This window comes from Ciconia boyciana, chromosome 8 (genome assembly GCF_034638445.1).
Source record: "Ciconia boyciana chromosome 8, ASM3463844v1, whole genome shotgun sequence".
NCBI classification, from domain to species: Eukaryota; Metazoa; Chordata; class Aves; order Ciconiiformes; family Ciconiidae; genus Ciconia; species Ciconia boyciana.
The window spans coordinates 57,676,822-57,701,930 of record NC_132941.1 but is presented as its reverse complement, the minus strand read 5'-3'; the positions used below and the strand labels follow the sequence as shown (position 1 = coordinate 57,701,930).

At 39.3% G+C, this 25,109-nt stretch overlaps 1 protein-coding gene across 2 annotated transcripts in view; it reads left to right on the top strand.

Moving 5' to 3' along the window:
• The window catches only part of ABLIM1 (actin binding LIM protein 1), a 110,181-nt gene that overhangs the window by 66,476 nt on the left and 18,596 nt on the right, over nt 1–25,109 (top strand). For both annotated transcript variants that reach the window (XM_072869857.1, XM_072869856.1), the window contains exons 8-11: nt 6,816–6,893; nt 9,746–9,901; nt 14,737–14,772; nt 16,093–16,222. In XM_072869857.1, coding sequence (XP_072725958.1) covers nt 6,816–6,893; nt 9,746–9,901; nt 14,737–14,772; nt 16,093–16,222 — 400 coding nt within the window. The remainder of the gene's footprint in view (nt 1–6,815; nt 6,894–9,745; nt 9,902–14,736; nt 14,773–16,092; nt 16,223–25,109) is intronic.

Here is a 25,109-nt window from a genome sequence, read left to right as displayed (position 1 = left end):
ATATATATTGACCAACTACATGTGAATAGTTGAGAAAATATTTACAAAATTCCAGGTTTGGACATGTTCTATGTGCTGCCTGAAAGCAATTGCCTCTCTCTAATCTGGGACACATCCACGTCCGAGTTGGGAGATCCTCCCTGTCCTCTTGGCCTGGACTTTCTACTTGCAGACTTCCTTGAGTTTGCTTTGCACCTACTTCCATTTCTCGTCCTTCAGGGCAGTGCTTATTTATTAGGTGTGTCTGCTGTGGGGGGACATGTGGCTGTACTGCATGCAGGCACACCTGAGGTAGCTTTCAGCTGATAACAAAGTAAGAATGTACTGGTATGGACTTAGTACAGGCTAGCAGTGGGCAGACAGGCTGATAGAGTCCATGCCACTGGATTTCCATTGTGTCTGATCATGCTGTCTTCACATCTCTAATTGCAAAGTAGATGTAGTCATATCGTCAGCCAGGGCAGGATATTTGTGTTAGATGCAGTCTGCAGGATAGTGTTATATGGTTGAATCCAATGCTGTGATTCAGTGGGAGTTAGTGCAAGCCCCCTGCCCTTTGTCCTGCACACTACTTTAGTCAGTTAACTTAGGATGTTGCAATGCATTAACCACTCTTGAACACTGATCTCTCTGTTAGCTACAGAAATATGTATCAAGAAAATACAGCTATAAAGATGTGTTATCAGTGCTCCTAAGGAGGGCAATGTGTCTGCAGTCCTAGGCTTTATGGAATCTAATGTTGGAGTCTGAGAACAGCAAACTGCGGGACCATTTCACTCATCTTTTAGGCCAGTGTAGTGTCTTTTTGCATTCAGCTTAGCATGCACGAGTCTGAGTTTCCAGTGTTGAAATCCAGGAGTCTTAGGATTAAAAAAAAAAAAAATCCTATCCAAAGTATTAGAAAAATATGCAAGGCAAAATAGGAGCAGCCCACGTCAAAATAAAGGTACGTTCTCTTTCTTGCTTTGTAGACTGTGTAGGATACAAATAGCTTAGGGTCAGATGAATATCCTCTTCTGTAATTTTGGTCGGTATTAAATTCTGTTTAGATTTACATGCTGATTATACAAAGTGTAATTCAAGACAGATTTTGGCTTCAAGTGTTCTTCTGCAGAGTAGACACAAAGATACTATCATTGCTGTTGCTATAAAGATGGGCCAAAGGCTTGAATCTACATGAAAATTGTAGGGTGAAATCCTGTGACTTCTCTGAGAAGTTTGGGGTTGAATTCAGTATGTTGTGGTCTTCCCACTTTATTTCCTTCTACTTTCCACTTACTCTTGGTGAAGGCTACGTTTGTGTGAGTAGTCTTGTAAAAGAGTTTGGTAGCAATGTGCCTTCAATGATTACGTGCTGAAAATTTGTTCTCCTCTCTGGCCTTTGTGTCTAGAAAGGAAAGAAAATTTAGTTGGAACCTGTTAATATGTGTGTCTGCGTGAGTTTGAACTAAGCCTGTTCACTAGTTTTGTCTTGATGTGTACATAGTGTAGATTTTTTAGGCAGAGAAATAATGAATACATGCATTTGAAGGAAACACTCTTGTAAGGAGAAGAGTGCAGCTAAACTAGCAGATGGGCACAATGAATGCTGTAACACTGAGGTGCTTTATTGGTCTTGTACACAGCCACTGAAAATTGCTGAAATCCATAGGAAGCCTGTGTTTAATGAACCCTGGTTCCAAGTCCTAAATAACTGTAAAACCTTGCAGTTGATGAATCAGGTAGTCAGAGTAGCAAGTGTTGTACTGAGAAAGCCAAATTCCTTGCTATTGCAAAGTTGTGTCTGCCTAGTAGAATAACTTACATCCTAATCTTCTATTAGCTTATTTATAAACATGCTTCACTTAAAGTAGCTTCTGAGGTTTGGAGAATTTGCTTAAGCTATAATGTTAAATGTTATTAAGTGAAAACATATTCATTCTTCTGCAGCTATTATCACCGCCTTGCATAATGAACTCTATCAAAAAACTAAGGCAGGTACTGTAAACAATGCTGACAATGCCTTTGTTAAACAATAGTGCATCCGTTTGACCAGATGTTCTTGGGATCAGTTTTGATCTGGTTGCCTGCACTTGTAAGTTTTTATAGAGCATGATTCTGAACATCTGTACTTGAGAAAGCCAGAGCCACCACATTGTAGCAGCATCTGGATGATGTGAATGGCTCTAGCGTGGATTTTTTTTTTTTTAAGAAGTTATTTATTTAGATGATGTGCCATGCATGATAACATGACAAACTGAGGTAAATGCAGATGAACATCTTAAGCTTTGCAATCTAATATTAAGATAACGAGTTAATCAGTTTGGGGCATATGCATGGGTGATATGATAATTGAGCATTGAAATTCACAGTGAACCTAATAGGACGAGCATGACAGTTGGTGTTACCTCTGCCGATCTGCAAATGAAGTTGCTAAAGAACTTTTGCATTGAAGACAAATGCATGGAATGAAGAACAAAAACATAAAAATAAGAAGTCTGTGATAAAGTGGGAAATACTGAGAAGTCTTGGAGATACTTTAGATACTTTGTGATCTGGTTCTTTCCTTTGGCTCCTTTAGTGTCACGGATTAATTTCTATTGACTGAATTTCTATTGATTTTTTTTCATATACTTCGTAGACTTCCTGTATCTGGTACAGACATCCCATATTGATGTATTTACTACTGTTCCATCCATTTGGGTGGAAGAGGAAAGAAAAAAAGAGATGGCTCTTCTACTGTCAAAAAATGTGGAGAAAGGCCATGCACCACAAGAAAAGAAAAAAAGATTAGTTTTAGTTCTTCATAGAAATGTGCTTTAAATTTCTCTGCACAAAGGTGGCATTATGAAAAGCTCTATTTGAAACCTTCAAGAACAAGAACAATCATATAAAGAGTGTTCCAGATCTGTTTGTAGAAGAAGTAAGGTAGCTTAACTTGTTTTGTTGCTGGGAGTTTAGAACAAGTGTCATAGGACTATTGTGATGGAAGGAAATACCTCTAAATTAATGCATTCATATTAAAGGATGTTTCTTCTAATTTCTTTACCTGTCGTCTTCCAATAGTGTGTGCAAGAGATGCTCACATGATATATCCACTGAAGGTTAAAGGTTAAATCAGGGACAGCCGCTACCCCTGTTTTACCTGTACTCTGATCAGCTCCCTTTCAGGTGGAATTTATACCCCACTGCAGTTACATCAATAGAGAACTGACCTCCAGTGTGTCTTTTGCCACCTGTTTAAGATATAAAGTCACAACAGTGGTACACAGGGTCAGGGATTCTTGACTGCTAATGAAGATGTAATGTACAATCTAATAAAAGCCATACCCTGTCACAGATTTTCAGTCAGGAGTTACTATAGGTCTCTTAGGAGTGGAGCCAACCATAGCAACTAAAAGTATGCCAGAGGAACAGCTTATATCAAGGAATCTTTAGTGTATGTTTGTTAAGGCAAGCAGCACAAATGCTTTTAAGTGCAATGCAATTGTCTTTAGGGGAAAGTGCAAAGCTTTGAAGGATTCCAGACCACATGGGAGCAGCAGAGTAGAAAATAGTTAGCCATCTGCGATGGAAACAGCCTGTGTAATTCAAAACAAGAAATAGGGCAAAGTGAGGCAGGAAGGGTGAGCAGATGTAGAAGTCCTCTTTTTCATGCACTGTCTTCAGGGGTATGTCATAAACTTAAGCAAGATACAGGACTGGGGGCAAATAGAGGAGCCACAGAGTTCCACGTCTGCTTGGATTAAGCTCCTCAGGAGAGGAACGGTGTGTGCTCAGGCAGTGTCTGGCAGGATGGCATCCTGACCAGGGAATGTGGAGCTTTGTGTCATGGTTTAACCCCAGCCGGCAACTAAGCACCATGCAGCTGCTCGCTCACTCCCCCCATGGCGGGATAGGGGAGAGAATCAGAAGACTAAATGTGAGAAAACTCGTGGGTTGAGATAAAGACAGTTTAATAGGTAAAGCAAAAGCCGCGCACGCAAGCAAAGCAAAGCAGGGAATTCATTCACTACTTCCCATGGGCAGGCAGGTGTTCAGCCATCTCCAGGAAAGCAGGGCTCCATCAGGTGTAACGGTGACTTGGGAAGACAAACGCCATCACTCCGAATGTCCTTCCCTTCCTTCTTCTTCCCCAGCTTTATATACTGAGCATGACGTCATATGGTATGGAATAGCCCTTTGGTCAGTTGGGGTCAGCTGTCCCAGCCGTGTCCCCTCCCAGCTTCTTGAGCCCCCCCAGCCTGCTCGCTGGTGGGGTGGGGTGAGGAGCAGAAAAGGCTTTGACTGTGTGTAAGCACTGCTCAGCAGAAACGAAAACATCCCTGTATTATCAACACTGTTTCCAGCACAAATTCAAAACATAGCCCCACACTAGCTACTATGAAGAAAATTAACTCTATCCCAGCCAAAACGCACACTTTGCAATAGACGGAAGGTAAAATTGATGTATGCAGGAAGAATTACAGAAATTTAGAAAACTGATTTTAAAGGGTGTCATATCTGGCCCGTGGCCGTGTTAATGGGATGGTAATGAGGAACTTGGAGCAGAAGCACAGTGAGGACATGAAGAACAGGTGCAACAATTTGCCAGTCCATCTGACAACTGCTCCTCTACTCCAGGGTTAAGAGCACCTAAGAAAGTTGTTAGCAGGATGTGGCTGAAACTATCTTCTTAAGGTGTCTGATTTTATTAAATAAAATTAAATAAATACAATCCACTTGTATTTATCACTGAAGTGATAAATACAAGTGACTTTTCCTTTGCTGAAAAGGTTTTTAGCAGTGACGCTAAGAGATGAGACTAAGGAGATGGACTGAGGGCTGAGAATTTTTTGTTTTCTGAAGATAACAGATCCAGAGCGAAGAGCAACACAGAGGGCCTGCCAGGTGGGAAGAAGCCATAACTGCCTCTAACGCTTTTTTTCCTACAACAGGGAGAATTGAGCAGACAAAACTCTTAAAGTATGTCTGAGGAAAGCCAAAGGTAACAGAGATACCCGTAACAGTGCCTCAACTACTTAATACTGTTCCCTATGTTGTAATGAAAACAATTTTCCATACATGTTACATGTGTCTCCACTCACAGTGGTGTGAAGTGGCAGAATGGAAGGGGGAAATAAAGTGTTTCTCAACATCAGCCAGATTTTCCAGTTTAATTCTTGTTACATTTCCATGAAACAAGTGGTTGTTGGTGGTTTTTTTGCTTTGATTGCATCATGGGAGGAGCTTAAGGGCAGCTGAGAAATTTCTGTTCCCTTTTGGGATGTAGGAATTTGCAGCTACAGAGAGAAAAGGAAAGAAACACATAAAGGTCCAGCTGAGAAAGTGTTCTCAGACATGCTCTGGAGGGGATTTGTGACTGTGTCAGTCCACAGCCACATCTGCTCTCTGTTTGATCTGAATCTTCACGTTTTTTGGTGGAACATGTTGAAAGCCTTTTATTCTTCTGACCTTCCCTGAATGTGGTGATTTCATTTCCACAAATGAAATCAGAGAAAGCCTGCTGTATGATCCATGACTAGTCTTCAGCATTTTTTATACCAGTGGTTCCAATAGCTTTCCTGGCTATGAAATAAAAGGGAGAAAGACTCTGAGGTCTGTTGGAGGATCCTTTCAGGAAATGTATGCTGAGAGATAAGAAAGGTCCAGTAGCCTTGCTGTGTTCACTCCAGATATTTCCTAAGAAAAATCAGCGAGCCAGGCTGTCAAGCCTTGTTTCTCTTCAGTGTGTGCCTGAAGGTCCCTTAGTTCAACATCACAAGCTGATGAGGTAAGGACTATTTACCAAGATTTAATTTTCAGTGACTTTGAAGTATCCCACTGCACTAGTGTCATCAGAGTCATCTGCTGATGCATTGCTTTGTGATGGGATTTGGGTCTTTGCAGTCAGTTAGGGAGCAAAAATTGTTCATGGTTTCTCAGTTGAGTGGGATATTGTTGACTACCTTTGTGTGTCTGCTGCATGCCAAATTTAGGAGTAATTGCCACAATAGCCTGGGTGAATTTTGATCAAAGAGATGTTTTTCAAATTCATCAAGTTTTCAGGATCCCCACGTCTCAGTGATAAGTTGTCTCCTCTCACAAAACTTCTCCCAGGGAATCAGTGTCTGTTTAGTCCCGATAAAGTGTTGGAAAATCTCTTAAATGCGTAACAGCACTCGCTCTGTAGGGGTGTGACTGTTCTCATGAATTTCAGTTTGCAGGACATTATCATTAAACATCAGGACTTTTGCAGTATGGGGAATCATGAAATTTCAATCAACAGTTTGGCTTTCATGTTGCATCTGGATTGTGCTGCAGATGTAGGGAACAGCTCCAAGCCAAGGACTTCTGGTCCTTCTACTTAGAAAGACTGAATTCAATTCTGTATTCATAATGGAAATCCAGTGATGGAACATCTGGAAAGTGATAATGTGTGTGGTGTGCTCCGCTCAAGAGTTTTGTCTGCTGAATTGCTGATAACCTCTAGCTGTTTGTGAACTAACGTTTTGATAAAATGACCAGCAGGACTATCCTGGATTGTACTTTGTATGGCTCCTTGCAGTGTCTCTGGCAGGTGTTGTTTGATTTTGTTCATTATTGTTGTCAGTCTTTTACACTGTATGATTTAGAAAACGTCTTTTCCCTCTCACAGCACTCCTTCCCCTACCAAAAAAACAAAAGCCCACTTGCCTCACAAGATTGTGAAATTTGCCAGAATGCTTGCATTTGTGTTTACATTTTTTCTTGAAGTCAGTTAATTTCAAGATGTATGCAGATTTCTTCACTTAAAACCAAAATTACCAATGTTAATGGCTTCAGGTTGCTCTGAAAAGCTACTTTTTGTTTTTCAGCCTACAAGAACATCATCAGAAAGTATTTATTCCAGACCAGGTTCCAGTATACCTGGCTCTCCAGGCCACACTATCTATGTAAGTATTCCTTCTGATGAATAAGCTGCTGATCCCTTGGTTGCACATGAAATACACCATGCTGAAATAAATCACTTCTATACTGATGCTAATGCCTTTATTCTAGTGGTTAAATTGTTAAAATTCTTGCCATGTAGTTTTTATAACTACAAGAGCAGGGTAGGCCTTTTCGAGGTCACATTTCCCCTTGGAAAGATACAGTAAACCTCTTGAAGTCATGTGGTGATGTGAAGAGGGAGAGAAGGCAGACAGATCATTTGACTCTGTTAGGGGTTATGTGAGGAGATGCGTGCACCTCGATACACAGTTCCTGAGAGATCTGCTGCCCGCAGTTGCGGGACATGGGGAGGAGCGTCAGCTATGCTAAAAGAAGCCTGGCTGATACAACACCTTCCATTTCAGAAGTCAGATATTTTGGTTGTGGAAGGAAAGGTGTTTTTTATTTAAGAATAAAAAATTATATTAAGCATCCTTCTTTTACTAAACTAACAGTGCTGAAAATGCAAAGGTATTGATATACAATTTTATTTGTGGTTACCTGAGATGTAGAGTTTAATATGATTCCTTCAGTAATCAAACCTCCTCTTTCATTATTTTAGAGGATCTCTTTCACTTCTTGGCCTCATTATTGGTACCTTTTGAGCCCATAAGATCTTAGAAATTAAAAGTGGAAATACATTAGCAGAAGATTGGCCCAAAATTTTCAAAGGAATGATGTTTTTCTCCTATTTTCATACCACTTTTTCAGGCATTTCAGTGTTGTAAGTGTCAGTACCTTTTTTTTTTCTTGGCAGAGAAGTCCACAGGGTCCAAAAAAAGTAATCTTCTGTGGCTGTACTAATCCGGTCCTAAGGAGAAAGAATATCAACTCAAATGTACTTTGGTGAATAACAGAACAGCTCAGCTTTCTCAGACTTGCTGTATTTCCATGCATATAACCTACACTTCCAAAAATTCGCATCCATTTAAGAGTCCTGTTCCTTGAAAGTCCATTTGCCTTTGTCCTCATATAAAACATGCTCTCAGATAGCCTGCACAAAATCCAAGGCACAAGTGGAAGATGACAGCTAAAGAAGAAAATCAGAGGAAGACAAGTTAGTGAGGGAGAGTCCATTATGAGGGGAGCAAAGATGAAGGTATGCTGGGAAGAAGAGGCAGACTACAGGGCAGACTTCCTCTTCTGTTACCTGTGCATAATGCTGAATCACTGATTTTATAGATAACCTTAATATTAGATAGGTAAAAATGTAGTGTAAGACACAAAAATGTATCAGTTACATGTATAATAGTGCAGAAAAATTACCAAAATTGCAAATCTCAAGTCCTGAGTTTAAGTTAAATACTAGTTGTTCAGTGCATTTCAACAACAACAACAAAAATTAGCTGATATATTGAAAATGTTCACACTGCAGATATCAAAGCACAGAGCACGCCCTGGAGAACTGCCGTTTTGCAGGTAATAGCAACTTCATAAGGTGTAGCTTATGAAATTTAACAACTGCTCAACAGCACCGTCTGTAGGGCAATGTGGTGGCCTAGACTGGGGTCCGCAAAAATATCTACGGTAATTTATATTGGATTAAGAATATCCAGACATATTTGCAGGTCATTAACAGACTGTGGTAAAAATATTACAGAAATAGCATACATTAATATACCTATGTATTTTAAGAATTAAATTGGCTTAAGGTATTTTGTTATATCTGGTGTGTCACAACTAAACAGATTTGAGGCTATTTTCAGAAAGTGAATTTCAAACCTTGCTCCTCTGTCAAAAAATGTTTTGTATTGTTTCTAATTTATGGCATTGCTTAAGAACCACCAAGACCAGTGGTTGTTAGGAGAGCTTGGGAAGGCAGATGCACTTCAATCTGAAAATACTAGGTGCCAGTACTGAGGAGGAACGGAACTGAATGCGAGTAGAAACAGATCAGCCTCGTTTCCTTGTGCAGCCTACTATGAATAAATAAAATACCTAGTAGAAGAGTTGAAAACCAATTTGAATATTCTCTTTCAGTTTTAATCATCAAATGTATTTCTGTAAGGTAGGTGAGAATGTATGATGAATTTTTTTTAACAAGTCTTTTAAGTAAGGAAAGATATTAGCTGTATAAACTATATGTAAAGCCTCTTTCTAGCTCCTTCTGCAGCTGTCTTTGGAACTGATTTCCTGCTTCCATGTTTTAGCTAGTCAAGAGCTCCTTGCAGTTTTAGTGGAAAAAATAGTCGGTGTTAGTACTATGTAGTATGCAGTTAGTAAGTAACATATGCCTTAGTCAGAAGCTTGGGTATAGGCTGAGTAATGAGTGCAATATAATAATTTCAATGGGGAGTTTGGATACCCAGTCCTGACGAATAGTCCTGCTTGCCTTTTTATTTCCTTGTAATAAGTTGTATTTCCTCTCGTGTGCAGTTATAAGTTGGCTTTCTGTCTGTGGTCTTCTGCATGGAATCCTCTCATAATCTCTGTAATCTGCAAACTAAGTTGATGTTCTCACACATTTTTACATATGGGAAAACAAGAGCAGAAAGGTGAAAATACTTGCCTGAGGCCACAAAATGAGTCATTTGCAGAGCTGAAGTTTCCAGCTCACTGCTGGGGATAAGAAACTTTTGTATTAGATCTATATATGCCATGTTCTTTCTTTCCTAAACTGAGAAAACACTGTGTGCTTTTGCAGAGGAGGCCTATTGGAGAAGAACAAGAAGCAATCACTTTGCACGTGAAGTGCCAAAAAGGGGTTTCCACAGTAACAGTGTGACAACAAATACACACAAATCATAAATTGTGTAAATCAGAAATTACCGGTGCATTTGTGTAAGTTAATTTATCTTCTGTCTTTGACCTTCAGGCAAAAGTAGACAATGAGATCCTTGATTACAAGGATTTAGCAGCCATTCCCAAAGTCAAGGCCATTTATGACATTGAACGTCCAGACCTAATTACTTATGAGCCATTCTACACTTCCGCCTACGAGGACAGACAGGAGAGACAGAGTCTTGGAGAGGTAATGAACTGACTAGCAACCCATTCTGCTATAAGCTTTATTCAAAGCCTGCTTCGCTTCTATCTTCTCTTGAAACAGTTTCTAATTGACACTCCTTGGTATTGTTGCTGCTGCTGTTCAGAGTGCTTTTTGTCTGTTTGATCTGGGTTTAAGGGGAGCAATCATGATGATGCCTCATGTGCGAAATGGCACAATTAAACACACAATTAAACACCTACATTAACACCAGCTACTGGCAGAGGAATGGCAGGGGGCAGGTTTGCAGCCTGTCTGCATGTGCATTCTCATAACTCAAATGGATATCCTAGTCTTTGGGTACAGCAACGTCCAGAACGTGAGGCAAAAGCCAACCTGGTGTGCTGTACAGCACCGTTATTCACAACAGAATATGAGGAATACTGTGATGTTCTATGGCAGTAAAAGGATTAAGAGCAGCGGGATGCTTTCTGTCATACATACTGAAGGGAAATATATTTCCAGAGCACTTAGCCAGACATACTGGATAAAATCTGAACGAGGTCAGGATGAAGTGCTCTTCCACCTGGGATAGCAGGTTAGTTCCATTATGGAAGTGGCGGCCTCACGTTTTAAACTGCTGACATTTAGTAAGGATTCTTGTATCCTGCAATGATAGGAAAAACGATCAACTTCATTCTCTTAAGTTTGTATTTAAAGATATCTTTCAGGTTGTAGGGTCCCTCAGTTTTCTCAGGTGAAATTCCATAGCTGCAATTACCATTTACGTGGTTCCAGTGCAGTATGTGAAGCAGGTTTTGTCATGTAATACCATCTGACTGTAAATCAGACTTGCAAAATGCAAATTTAGATGGACATGGAAATGGATTTACTTCCTTGCAATCTCGGTGACTTTACTGACTGTAACTTAATTGAGTATGAAGATGAGCTGAGGAAAAAGGAAGTACAGTAAATCATTCAGACACCAGTGGTCTGAAGATGCCCAGATCAGTGGCTGATAACCTCTCTTAGCAACAGATCAGAGCTGCCTCAGTTTTTCTACTTTGTTCTTTAGTGTTTTACAGGATTAGTCTTTTAAATTATAACATGAGTTGGAAATTCAGGAGACTGTTCAGCTCAGGAATAAGATAAGAGATTAACAGGTCAGAATATTACAGAATTTCCCCCCCCTCAAATTTATGTTAGTAGTGAATCCAGCTGACATCTGGTTCAAAACCACTGTGAGATGCATTGGTGACCTCTGGCCAGTTCCAACAGGCCTGACCTGTTCCACAAAACCCTCTACGAGTCTCTTGTTAGACACAGAGGAGGAACTTATCTCACCCAAAGAAGGTGAACTATTTGTTAATCCTTAAGGGGAAGCTTCTCACTGACAAAGCAGTATGTTGGAAGCTGATAAAGCAGTATGGTGGAAGCTGCCTGCAATTATGCTTGTTCCGGGGATAAGCAAAAGCCTTTGGGGTTTTCTTACCCCATATTTTCACCAGCATTAAATCCATTAATTTCTGGTGACTACAGACATTTGTTCCGGAAATAGAAGGGCTCTCACCTTCTTTTCAGAGGATCTGGATTTTCCATCCAATGCTGCTGCTGACTTCTGTCACCTTGGGCAAGTTACCTCACCTCTTTGTACCTGTTTCTCTTCCCTTCCCTTGCCCTTATGAGAACACAAGCCCATCAGGGTGGAATGATCTCTTTGTGTTTGTGTTGTGGTAATTGAGTGAAACCTCAGTCTTGGTACATCATAGATCAGTCACCATCGTTTTTAAAAAGCAAAGGAGGTGACATGTTTAGTCATGGCAGGGATTTGCAGACTTTGAGTGATTTAACCTGCATTCTCTTTGCCAAGTGTGTGTATGTGGTGGTGTTAAATAAAAGGGGACCTGAGTTTAAGCTTGTACACTAGAAATGCCCTTCACCATGATTTTATAAAAAAAAAAGAAAAAATCACCAAACTCAGCTAAGAAAGATCTCTGGGTATACAAGGGAGATGTGCAACAGCCACCAAAGTTAATCCAGTAGTGGAGACAAACCTTAATTACAGGGAATGGGTTACAAGAAAATTATATACTTCAGGCATAGAAAGTGAGAAAACACAGCATGAGACTTTCTTCTTTATTGCAATGGAAGGGAAATGCTTTGAAAAATTCCTCACTCATAATCTCTCTTGTTCAGTTAAATCCCAGTCTTGTTTTTCTGGAAGTCTGTGATGAAAAATGTTTTCACGTAGCACCATCTAGTGGGACCAGGCACTTCAGTTACAGATCTGCCAGCGGTTAGTGGGGAAGAGAAAGGGAGCTCATGAAGAGGTGGTTTAGCTTCTAATATAAAAGAGATTAAGAGATACGAAATGAGATCTGTGAATACATTTTCTGCTACTGAGGCTGACCCTTAATGTAGTGATAACATTTCCAGAAACTGTCAGTTACTCAGGTTCTTCATGTGAAATAACTTCTGCCCTGCTAGCAGCAACCTGATTAGCACTGAAATCGTCTTTTCTCAGCTCTGACTTTTGCTGCCTATTATTGAGAGAAGCAGCATTTCACCTGCACGTCCTTTGTTTCTAGTATTCTGTCTGTTGAAAGCACTGAATGTTTGTAACAGCTTTCAGTAAACAAGCTGTCATAAAATGAGAAAAGTATTTTTTCTAATGTGATAGATGCTTCAAAATGGAGCAGGCATCCTACCTGGTAGTTCAATAAAAAGACAGTTAAAATGAGGTCGGTGCAAAATGCTGCAACTTGTGTTATAAAATGACACCTGAAAAATTTTGCAGGAATTTCCCAGAGCACAAAATGACCTGTACGACTTCAGGTATTAGAGCAGCCCCTTAGATCTCAAAGTGATAGAGCATTGAGCCTGTTGCAGTGAGTAGAAGTTTTACTCTAAATTTGGTCAGAACAGGCGCTCTATCCAGACCTTTTTTTTTTTTTTTTTTCTTTAATCTGAAGTCATCACTCTGTATTCCCACTGGTTTACTATTCTGGAACTGAGCTGTTTCTTCTCAGTCGACTGCACAGTGTACTTCGAACTGACTAGTGTAGACTTCTGTGATAGACCAGATTTTAAAAGACCTCATAAACCCCGAAGAAGCAAGCATTCCTTGGCAGAATCAGAGTTTGACATATGACAGTTCACCTGTGCATGATAAAACAGTAAGCTGGCTGCAGAGTGTGGTTCCATTTCCCAAAAAGCAACGAGATGATGTCAGGTAGCAATGGAGTAAAAATACACGACAGGTTGGTCGTGGATTCAGCACGTTACTTTCTGGGATGCCTTCCCAGTCTTAGGTTCCTGTGACTGCCTTTTACAGTAGCCATTACCTTAGCATCTAGGCAACCACAGCAAATTATGGAAATGTGCTTATTTTCAGTAACACATAAATTACTAATAGAAAAATGTGGTAACGCACATCACAACATGTGCTTTTTTCATTCATATTGAAAGTTTTAGATTAGCTCTCAGTTATTTTTGTGGAGAATGATGCTACAAAGCACCATGTATGATATGTTTCATGTGGAGCAAAGTTTTTATGGCGGCTGCTGTTAGATCTATAATGAAATGGTGGTTTGCTGTATAGAACTTCTGCAGTTATAAGGATTAGGAAAACAAGTGTAAAAGACATACAAGGCTTTGATGGAAAATAACAAAAGCAGTCTTTAAAAAGCTTTATGGAAACTTGCTGAAAAGGAGATGTTCTGTACCCAAATAAAAAATGTCAACTCCTTTTTTGGATACTTTGCATTCACAGTGTCACCAGCTCCGTGAGAGTTAATGGTCTCTCAATGCAAAATGTATAGCTGGATATTTATTACCAGAAACTCTGCATACGTTTTACACTACTGCTGTTGTATATTATTGTAACAGTTAGACCAGAATCAGCAGTTTTGCTTCTGAGACATTATCTTAATAGCTGTATCATTCTATAATAATCGTGGTCTTATTTAAAATCATCTTGACCAGTTTATTATGGCAATTAAATAATATTGAAGTTTAGTGCATAAAGAAAATAATTAAATCCTGATCTTCCAGCTTCAAATTGTCTTGTCATTAAAGGGCACATAACTGGTAATTATACATAGCCTTTATTCTTGTTGGTACCATCAACATATGCATAATCTTACGCTTCATTTCTGAAGGTATTTCTTGCCTCAGTTTCCCTATGTCTGTAATAGAAACTTTTCATAATATTGTGCATATTTCTGCCCACTGGCCTTGGCACAGTTCTTTCAATATGCACGCTTGTAATCCCTGTCTGTTCTCCTTACGTAACCATGGAAGAACACAGAGATTTAAAGGAGATCATATCAAAGAACGGTTGATGACAGCTACGTACTCCTTTGCATGGGTATGAAATGTAAGGCCTTGGGGACAAGCACATTTTTGCCAGAGTATGTGTGTTGGAGGAAAAAACATGCTTCATCCTGGAAGTTATTCTGTATTTCTGATGCATGCAAAGCTCTGAGTTAAGATTATTTACTTTTGATTTCCACTTTAAAGATTTCTTCATAACAGGCATGGTTATTAAATTAATAACCCTTTCTGATTTTGATCTTTACAGCTATGTTTTAATTACCACAATGATTAGATGGCTGAGAGATGATATTGCATGATATTTGACTGACTTAATCACGCTTGTAAAGATTTTCCCAGAAACTTTAATTGCTTCAATGATTTATGGACCAGTTCCTGAGCAATGTGGAAAAAGCAAGTTCCAGTGCTGCAACGGCCTCAGTAATTTCTACATTGCCATTTTATGTTGCCATATATCCATGTATCTGCAGCAATGTTTAGATTGCCATTTTCTGGCCCAGCACATGCAATGATGTTTCGGTAACCTTATTTTTATGTCTTTGCAGTCTCCAAGGACATTATCACCTACACCTTCTGCAGAAGTAAGTTTGGTGGAACCTTTGGGGGCAGTATCTTACTGTGATTAGAATTACTCGCTTCAGCAAATGCAGGTGTTGATTTTGCTATCAGTCTGCTCCATCTCTCTTTGCCACATGGAGATGTTTTCTGAATATTGAAACTTAACAAAAATTAACTCTAAAAAGAAAACATTAAGTTCTTATTGACAGATTGTACAAAAAATTGAAGCTACCACTCCTACCCGTTTGTTGTCTATAAAGCAGAGTCATTTCTCCAGCAGAGGTCAGTTCTTGTACATTCATCCTTCTTGTGGCACAGGCGGACTCAGATCTCAGGAGCTGGATGATTTACATGAGCTAAAACGCTGCTCTAAGCATCTAAATAATAAGCCATGTTTGCTACTAAAACATTTGTAATTCTCTCTGGAAGAAAACATAGCTATGGTTTCGTTTGCTTTTCCTTTTCCAATAGGAGTTAATTTGAACATCACAATAACATGAAACATTTGGGAAGTCATTTGTCAGGATACAGTAGAGGCCGCTGCAGTAGCATTATCATTTTTGGGGCTGGGGAGTGTTGCTTATTTGCAACATAAAAGTTGTAGTGATTGCTACGTGTTAAAAAAGTGACTATAAGATTTCTTGTAAATCTTCATGTATTAACATCAGTCCTGTCCCTTTTGTCCTGGTTTGGTTTGCTTTGTGGGGTTTTGAGGGGGTGGTTCTTTGTTTGTTTTGAGGTTTTTTTGTTTGTTTTTTTAATTGGCTTTTTTTTTCCAGGAAACCAAGTAAATTGAATTATATACGAGAAGGTGTCATGTTTTCAGATACAAAGGGAATCTAATTTTGATACTAAATATTGAAATAAATGATGTAGCTAGTTGAGACAAATGGTAATTTAAGCCACAGAGAGCTCTGTGCTGCAGCTATTGAACTCTTGCTGGTCTCCAAGTTAACTAGCTGAAAGCTAGCTCATGTATCTTGTGCAGTACGCTGCATACTCTGAATGTAGAGACATACTCTGAATGCACAGACATACTCTGAATGCAGCTTCCCATATGGAGTCACAGGAATGTGGGCAAGTCTAGGATTATATAGAATTTAATAGAAATTACAGCTGGAGTTGGAACCTTCCAAGACTGAACTCTGACCCAGACTATAAAAATGGATTGGAGTCTTTGGAACAGATCATTAGAGAACAGTAATAATGAAGTAGGTTGAAAGCTTAAGGGATATTGTTATTTCAGTAGTTTCTGCTGATGTCTTCAAATCCATGGAAGTAAAGTGCTGCTAAAAATGTGTAATGTGCATTTACATTTATTAGTGAATGCTTCTATTCTGCAGGGTTATCAAGATGTTCGGGATCGCATGATTCACAGGTCTACTAGTCAGGGCTCCATTAATTCTCCAGTGTACAGTCGTCATAGCTACACGCCCACCATGTCACGTTCCCCTCAGCATTTCCACAGACCTGGTAAGGGCAACTGCATTAGAAGTATATGTAAAACTATTCTTTCTTTATTATGTCTCTTAGTGGTGCAGCAAAGCACGTGTTTCTCTTAGCAGGGAAAATTTAGGATTGAAAAATTGTTACATAATTTAATATCTCCTTTTCTACCTGTTTTTTTTGTTCCTGATTGATGCAGTCTTTTGCACTAGGCTGATGAGTGTTTCTTACATCATAAATATGGATCTTCTGGGTTTGTTTCTGATTAATTATTTTTAAAATCTTTGTATGTTTTTGAAAGTGAGCAAAAATTTGCAGCAGTGAATCACAAACTTCATTCTGGAAGTTGGGAAAAGTATGACCTATTGGAAACAAAAGTTATGGCTTGACTATGTAGAAGTCAGTAATGTAGGATTCCTCACTCCTAAAAAACAATTCATTTAAAGCTTGGTGCAGCCATGGAATCTCAGATTCAGCAGGAAAACCCCCAGATCTTCCACATTGCTAGTAATTTTTTAAAACACAGACTCATGGTTCGCAAGGTAGATTTCTTAATTAAAGCCATAGGCAATTGCCTGGGAACATTTACAAACCAGAAAGTTCATTTACTGGTTTAGCAGTGATGTACAAGTTCTGTGTACAATATATAAAGTGTACAGGTCATTCAGGTTCCCAGTGCATTCAAAATTACTGGTTCTGTATATAAAAGCAAGATATGAAAATGAACTGTTCATCCACACCCAAATTGCATAAAAATTTATCTCTGAATGCTATTCATTGAATACTTTTCAAGACTGATTTTATTGTTTATGGTAATGAATTAATTCCTTGTGATCTGTTCTTAAATTAAGTGGTACAATCGTGCAGTTCCATCTTCCTTGGTGATTACAGCTGAACAGTTGGGATGCCAAAAGCCCATATACAATAGGAGCTGCATTTTTAAAATTAAAGATTTATAATAGAGCCACTACTGTGGAACTTGAATGCTGTAGCCATTTCCTAGTGGGGGTGGGCTGAAAGCAGCTAATTGTGTCTGTCAGTGAATGCCTTATTTAAAGGACCCAAGGGAGGTGGGACAGAAGCAAATTGTGTCTGATACTTAGTGCTGACAACATGACTGTTTTAAGATGACATTACAACTGAAACCAAAAGAGACTTCAAAGTGTGAAAAAGCTGCAAACTTCTGTCTCTTGATTCTGGCAGTTCTGAGGGGATTTTTCCATTTGTATCCGTCATATCAGGGATATGACCAAATCCAGGCCCTATTCCAGACTTTACTGTGATTGAGTTTTACTGTCTGTGTTCAGTCAAGGACCTTCCCCAGAAGCAGTCTCTGTTTATGTAACTCTTGTGATGGGCGGATGAGCTCAAGCCAGAGTTTGGATCCAAATGTAAAATCTTCAAAAGTTTGCAGCCTGAGGGATTTTCTGGGAAGATATTTGTTCAAACTTATCTCTGTTCAGATGATCTCATCTTTGGCTCACCTGTTTTTGTTTCTCGTATGACACAGAAGTAATTCTGTAGAATTTATCATTTTGATCTTTGCTACCCTGCTTTGGGGTAATTTTTAATGCTACTTTATAATTTTCCTACAGTAATTATTCATGTTGAATAATAGCACATGTATATTTACCATTTTTTCTCCTAATGGCACTTCTTATCATCATGTTATTTGCAAGAATAACGTCTCTCTGAATGAACCCAGTGGCTCCAGATAACTTCTCTTTGGCTCCCAGCTAGCCCTTGAGAGAGAAGTGAACTGCTGTGTTGACATTGTTAGCATAAGGTTCTTCAAAAATTTGAGTGCTACAAGTTTTGAAAAAGTTTGCAGCCTTTTCCTCCTGCAGTGCCCTAGCTGATGTTGGCAGCATTTTTGGAATGTCTTAAAACAACGGAAAACAGCTTGCATGCCTCTTGACTGACATTTTTTGGTCAGGCACTTTTCAAAACAGCTGCTTTCTTAACTAATTGAGCGTCAATGTTTGTGATGTTTGCATGCTGGTAGCAGGCTACTTTTTGGTAACAAGGCATAGATCAGAAGCTCGTTAAGCCAATAAATGTTATGCCGAATGAGCGATGCAGTTCAAATCTGAGCCTCTCTTCTAATACTTCCTGTAATTTTGTCTAACATTTATGAGCCCTTTGGTACGTCTTTAACCTTTTTTTTTTTCTCCTTCCTTCTTTTCAGAATCCTAATTGTTCAATGCCTTTTTTTTTTCTTCCTTTGAAGCCTCCTTCCCTGCGTTTCTCTTATTGTTTTTCTTTGTTTTCATTTTGTTCTGCCCCCCGATTCCCTGCTGCCGCAGAGCTGCTCTCTACTGGTGTGCAGCGGTTGTCATACCTGCGCACTAGCAGTCTCAGCTCCACTCACCATGACTCCCGCCCCAACTCCCCCTTCCGACACCACTTCATCCCCTATGTCAAAGGTAAGGAGCCAGGCCTCCCCAGGGAGTACCCTCCAGGCTGGAGATTTATTAGCATTCTGTCAAAGCTAATAAGGTGTATCTCCGTAAGGTTGTCATTGGCTGTATAGCTGAGCATGCCTCGAAATGTGCCGTTACACCTAAAACTACGTTAGAATAGACATAATGTCCTTTTTTCGGAGGAAATATGTCATTTCTAAGGGCCCTAGTTGAAGAGTCATCAAGCAATTACCTATTAGAAATATACAGGAAAGCATTATCATTTACTATTTAGAACCTGTATGTGCCTAATTTAGCTTCTTTCTAAAGCAGTACATAACAATCACTACAGCAGTTAGCATATCAAATTTAATTATTATTTCCACATTCTTAAAACATGCATTTAAATATTGACTACAAATATTGCCTGGATGAAAGCAAGGTGATCAGAAATATGCAGAAGAAAAAAAAAAAGATTATATAAAGATCAATGGCAACAAGGAAGTTAATCACTGTTGGGCACTAAATCACATTGGCAATAATTAGTGCCCAAACAAAGTAAAATTAAAATCTCTAGGCCTCTCCTCAAGTAGTGAGAATTGGCAGACTCTGCTGAAGGCAGTAGAGTTGCAGGGATTTCCACTACCTGAGGATCTGGTCATTTCTCTTTTTTTCAATCTGTTATTTTCCATGATTTGATTTGGGGGAGGGTTGTTCTTTCATTATGTCCCTTCAAGGAGCTCATTCAGCTCAATAAGCTTTTAGTTTTGTTTCTTGCTTTCTGTGAATGTGGTTTTACTTTTATTTCTATTGGAGCACTCTCTGGCTGTGCTGTCTCTTCTGTTGGGGGAGAAGGTCATAGCTTATATCACCTACAAGAGCTCAAAAAGAGGCAGTTGAGTAAGTTGAACATAGATTCTATTCTGGCACCACTGATTAATGTAGATAATCATAAACTGGAGATAATCAAAAACAGCTGCAAGGAAGTTGTTGCCATGAACTTCCAAGAAATGCTAATAGATCTCAACGTTATAGCTCTTCAAGCATTCAGATCACCATTACTAATTTTACTCTTGCCTTTTCTTAGATGATTTTTGTTAACATGCACTTTCAACTTTCCTATTATGTCACTATAAAAAAAAATCTCACTTCAAACTTAAAAGATTGGGACCCTTAAAAATAGATACACTGCTCATTTCAGCATGCAGTTAATTCATAATCCTTGCAATTTCAACATTCTTTGCTGTAAATCCAAATTAATGCTCACACTCTTTCAAGTGGCATTTTCATTCTTTTTCTGTTGAGAAAATAGCTTCTTCAACAGATAAATCAGAAGAACTATTGGAAATCCATGCCTATTGTTTTCAGATTGCAAAGAATTACCTGGAGTGTAAATTAGGTATGTATCTCAGTTATCGGTACAAAAGGCCAAGTGGGATTACAAGCACCATAGACATAGGGGTGGGTATGGTTCTTATCAGGTATGTCGCATAAGGCATTGTAAGAATCTATGATTTTCTGAAAATTTTACATAAAGGTCTTAGGCCTGGAGAGAATTTATGTGTTTCAGGAGCAAAGCTCCTGACAGCTCAAGTTCATATTGCTGTGACAGTGTACACCATCCGAGGATGTGGTACATTTGAAGAAGGGGCAAGTAGCAGGTACCCACATCTTGTAATTCACGTGGCTGAATTGAAAGAGTAGTCTTTTACTAGCTGGTTGAGAGAAAGAAGCACCTTCTTAGCGTGACCTAAGTTTCATACCTAGGTTAATGTGGTGGGAATATCTGCATGGTTTTCATTACTTTTTGTTTGTTATCCCTGTGGAGGAAGGTGACTACTCAAAAAAAACAAAAATACACTTTTGTGTTTCAGTTCAACACTGCCAGCTGAGTTCCCTCAGAGCATTGAGCCAAACTCAGACATTTATAAAATATACACAGATAAAGTAATTTGGGGTGTTTTTGGTAATGATCTGGAAGAAAACATGAAATAGTATTGCAGAGTTCCCCGATGACATGCAGACTGGGAGAGTAGTAGTCAATAAAGAACATGAGCTACAGTTTTCTCAGTGAACGGTGTAGCCACACGTAAGCCATGCTTCTAAGTGATGTTGTCCATCTGTACATGCTGGGAAGAGCAGTGACTCTGAAGCAGATTTGACTGTTCCAGTGGATGTTGACAGCAGAAAGAGATGCTGCAGCTAAAAGAGCTAAGTAGAGACGTTAGGTACTTGCATAAGATCTGCAGGGAATTGAATTGGCAGGTCCACAGTCCCAGCAGGATGGGTGACATGAGAAACACTGCAGAAGCTTCAGAGAAGGACCATCTCATAATGAAAAAGTTATGGGTGTTAATGTACTAACACTATAAAATGGAAGGATTTGGTACTGATTTGTTCTGTGTCTATGTACCTGTGAGGTAACAGAAGGTTCTCCCATATAGCAGGAAAAGATACAATAAGATCCTACGTTACACTTAAATTAGATAAAAATCATCATTATTTCTCTAACTTGTTTAAGGTGAAGCTAAGTAGCTATTGAAACAGCTTAGGAAAAGTTTTTGTCTTCCCATTACTACAAAGTATTGAAAAGTACAAAAGGTCAAAAGGCCTGAAGACCTTTGTAATTTTTCCAGCATGTTAAGTGATCAACAAAGTGCTCACAAAACATTAGATGAACAAATGTTCATAATGTTCCCTAAGTCAGAGCAAGCTCTGGCTTGTCCTGAAAAAGGAATATGATGGAAGATAGGTCTTAATCAGATATACTCTGAAAATACACATAGTGTATATATGCATATATGTGCTAACAGTGCACATGCACTTAAAGAAAGACAAGATGATAGGGACTGGTAATATTTTTGTTAAATAAACCTCTCTACTATTACAACATGTAGGTGTAAGTGTTTTCATAGGCAGAGATAATATAGCTTGCCCAGTATATAATTCAGGGGGGGGTGTTAACATTCTTGTAGTGTTGAGTGAAGTCCAGTTGCACTATATTGTGTGTCCTCTTCACTACTTCATGTTCATAAATAGATATTTTGTTATCAGCTGGTGAGGTTGATCCCGGTTTCCCACATGGTTCTTCATTTGTCATCCTTGCATACCACATGTGTCCACGTACCCCCTTTTTACATCTGTGCAGCAGAAAAGGGAGATTATTCTGGCAATGGCTGCATCTAATGCAACTCCCTGATATTCTTACCCGTATGGGTTTGCCTTGGGTATTCTAGGTGTCTGTTTTCAGAGTTTAAAGAACTGCATTATTTTACCTTGAGAGTAGCATTTCTGTGTCTACTAGGGAATTAGACCCTTGTGAATATATCTGAAATGAGAACTGTAGCACTGTAGGGGTTAATTAGATGTGATAGATACATTTGCAGTGATTCAAAAAAGAGGCATCGTGATGTCTTTTTTATTTGGTCAGCCTTTCTCAAAGCCACTTATACTTTTAGCAGGAAGGTGAACTTGGTGTAAGTTTGTAAGAAAGATTTCATAAAGCTATAGTTTTGTGTTTTTTTCCTTTAGGAGTCAGAGAATGAGGATCAAGCCAAAACTGCTTTGGTAAAGGGGCATAATTTCCAAACAGCATAATGATAATGAAAGTGGCGCATGACACGTTATGCCTGTGTTATTTTGTATCATCAAGCCAGAAAAGTAGACATTTACACCAGTTTCAGTGTGTTTTCATACAACATAATGCTTAAACAAGCATAATGCTGAAGCCTTGTAGACAAGGCCAAATGTAAAGAACTTTGAGGAGTGAAGGGGCTAAATATGCCTCAGAAAGTCTTAGTGAGAGTTTGTTGATGTAACATATATGTTGAACGAGCTGGAATAGGTTGTAAATATTACATGCTAGTGTAAGCATCAGCTTAGACTTCATTTAATCTCATTTGGACTCTCCATTGAATTTGGTCTTGTCTCAATAAAGTACTGTCTTTGCTATGAAAGAATCAAAACGAGTCCATGAATGAAAGAAACCCTGACCCTACTGAAATCAGAGACAAAACTCTCATTGAGAGCCACGATTTCATCTCACATGCCTAGAATTTTTCAGAGGCATTCAAGAATATTGCAAAGCCCCCATAAGATTTCCCTGTAAAAAGAGCCCCAAAGTAATGTGTATTCCTCTGCTCACAGACCTTCCCATAAGGAATCTACCCACCTTCATAGTGAATTTGGGCCTTGGTTTTCACAGGTTCCTGCTTTCCTTCCCTGAGGCAGGTCTCTGAAATCAAATGCTCTCTGTGTGTGATAACTATTCCCAGGGTTTTGTGGATGCAGCTGAAAGCTCTGCTCTGGAAAACAGCCGTGCTTTGGCTGTTTCATGACTTTCAGTTTTGTGCAAGAAATAAGGGCTACACGCCTGGACAAGATGATGAATGATAGTTTGACAAAACCTGGATAGGACTTAGGGTTTCAGGTGCTGTTGGGCTCTTTTTCCTATGTCTGTTCAGAAGTAGAGCAACTAAATTGCAAGTTGACAGAAGGCTCAGTGTTGGTTGCAAGTTGACAGAAGGCTCGTTGTTGGTTGCATATGGGGTTTTTGGGCTGATTCTGTGAACTTAGCTTGTGAATCACACACTGAGCCCAGTGGTGAACACTTCAGAAGGCAGCAGGAACCTCCATTACACTGTGCTGTGTATAGGCAAGCAATTATATTCGTGACTGCTAGGGGAACCTGCTTAACAAATCGAGCTATAGAAAATGGGAACTACCTGATGGAGCAAACAGAATGAAAGAAAAAAGCTTCTCAATTTCACTTCTGAGACTGCTGTGCTCAAGTGATTGATTTTTATATTAAACTTACTCCATTATCTCTTAACATCCCGCACCCACCTACACACACACACACACACACACACACACACACACACGTTCAACTTCATGCCAGGGGTGTGGGAACTAGTTTTTCCTACAGGGTTGGCAAACTGGAGTGCTCTTGTTGCTTTGTGGAGTTAACACTAGTTCTGGCATATCTGAGATAGTAAGAGAGACTTTCCTGTGCAGGCACAGCAAGGAACCCAAATTCAGAGCATGCACAGCCCCTACTTTTATGTAAAGCTGCAAGCAGGCCAGCCACGAAGCCCTGGGAGGCAGGTACAGGCAGGCTAGCAGCTCTGCTTTCCTGTGTGCATGTGCAGGTTCCGCAGATGCTGGCACTGCTTTCATAAATTGTGGGTGATTTTACAGCAGCATCTGCAGCACTTAAGCCTCGTTATTAGAGTGGGCTCCTCAGGGATGATCTAATGAGAATCTAAGTAGATGTACCATTCCCTCCTGCAGTGGTTGGAGGTAATGAGACTGCCATCCTAGAAAGTGTAAAGGAGAGTCATTTGTCAGTACTAGTAGGAGTCATTAGGAAGAGAGAGACTGCACGGGAACCCCAGGAAATACAAGCCAACAGAGACATCTGTAAAGCAACATGTGCAGGATGATACCATGCTAATTGTCTGCCTTGTACTGTATGCATTATACAACGTTACCAGTTCTCTATAAACAAATTATCTGTGTACCAGATACAAGATTAGCCAGTGTACGTTTATGGATGTGAGCATACTTGGTTGCGTCTAGTTGAGATAAAGAGGTGAGGGTAAGAAGAGTTTCTTCCCTTTATTTGTAGTGTTGGTGATAGAGGCATTGTAAACTGAACATGTCCACATTTTGACTACCAATTCCTAACAGGTAAAATGTACTCATGACTCCTCTGTTATGACAGTCCACAGGTCAATAAATCCCTTTTGATTCTTCTCTTTCATTGAATATACTAATTGCCAATGGAAGCAGAAAGGCAGAATGACATGTCTCTATAAAGGTTATAAATTTTAGAATTAATGATATCTTGAGGCCATCTCAATACTGATGTGTTTTTCCCTATAAAACAATGATTTTGCTGAAAAGTAACTCATCATTTCTCAATAGAAACAAAAGACATGAGTAAAATCAGCTTAACCAAGTTAGTTATTTCACCATCACGGTATTTCAAAGGCTGGACAAGTAGAACACAATGCTGGAATTGCCAAGTAAAGGACCATAGATTGAGATATGACAATATCATTTTAAATAATCGTTCATACTGCTTTTCAGAGTTGGTAAACTTAGCACTTACTGTTACCTGGCCAGAAGCTCAGCATCGCTGCATGCAAAATAGAAAACCACCATCAACTCATGTGGTTGAAAGAACATCATGTTTGGCAGATATCATGTACATTAAGTCATTCAGGGCTGAAATATCCAAGTTGTAAATATAGAATTTTGCACATGCATTCTTCTGGACAAATTTTGTCCAGCCAAGCCCCCTGAACTGTGCATGTAATTTTTAAAACATGTATGTGCAGATGGATTAACTTGTTTACTGGCAGAGGCCTCTGTGGCACATCTCTCTCAGCGAGGTATGTAAAGAGCATTTTTTTTTTTCTCCCTTCCGGTGCCTTTTAGATTGGCAGATGACCATTCAAGTGAAAGAGGAACTTTTGTGTAAAGAAAACTTCCTTTCCCAAATATAT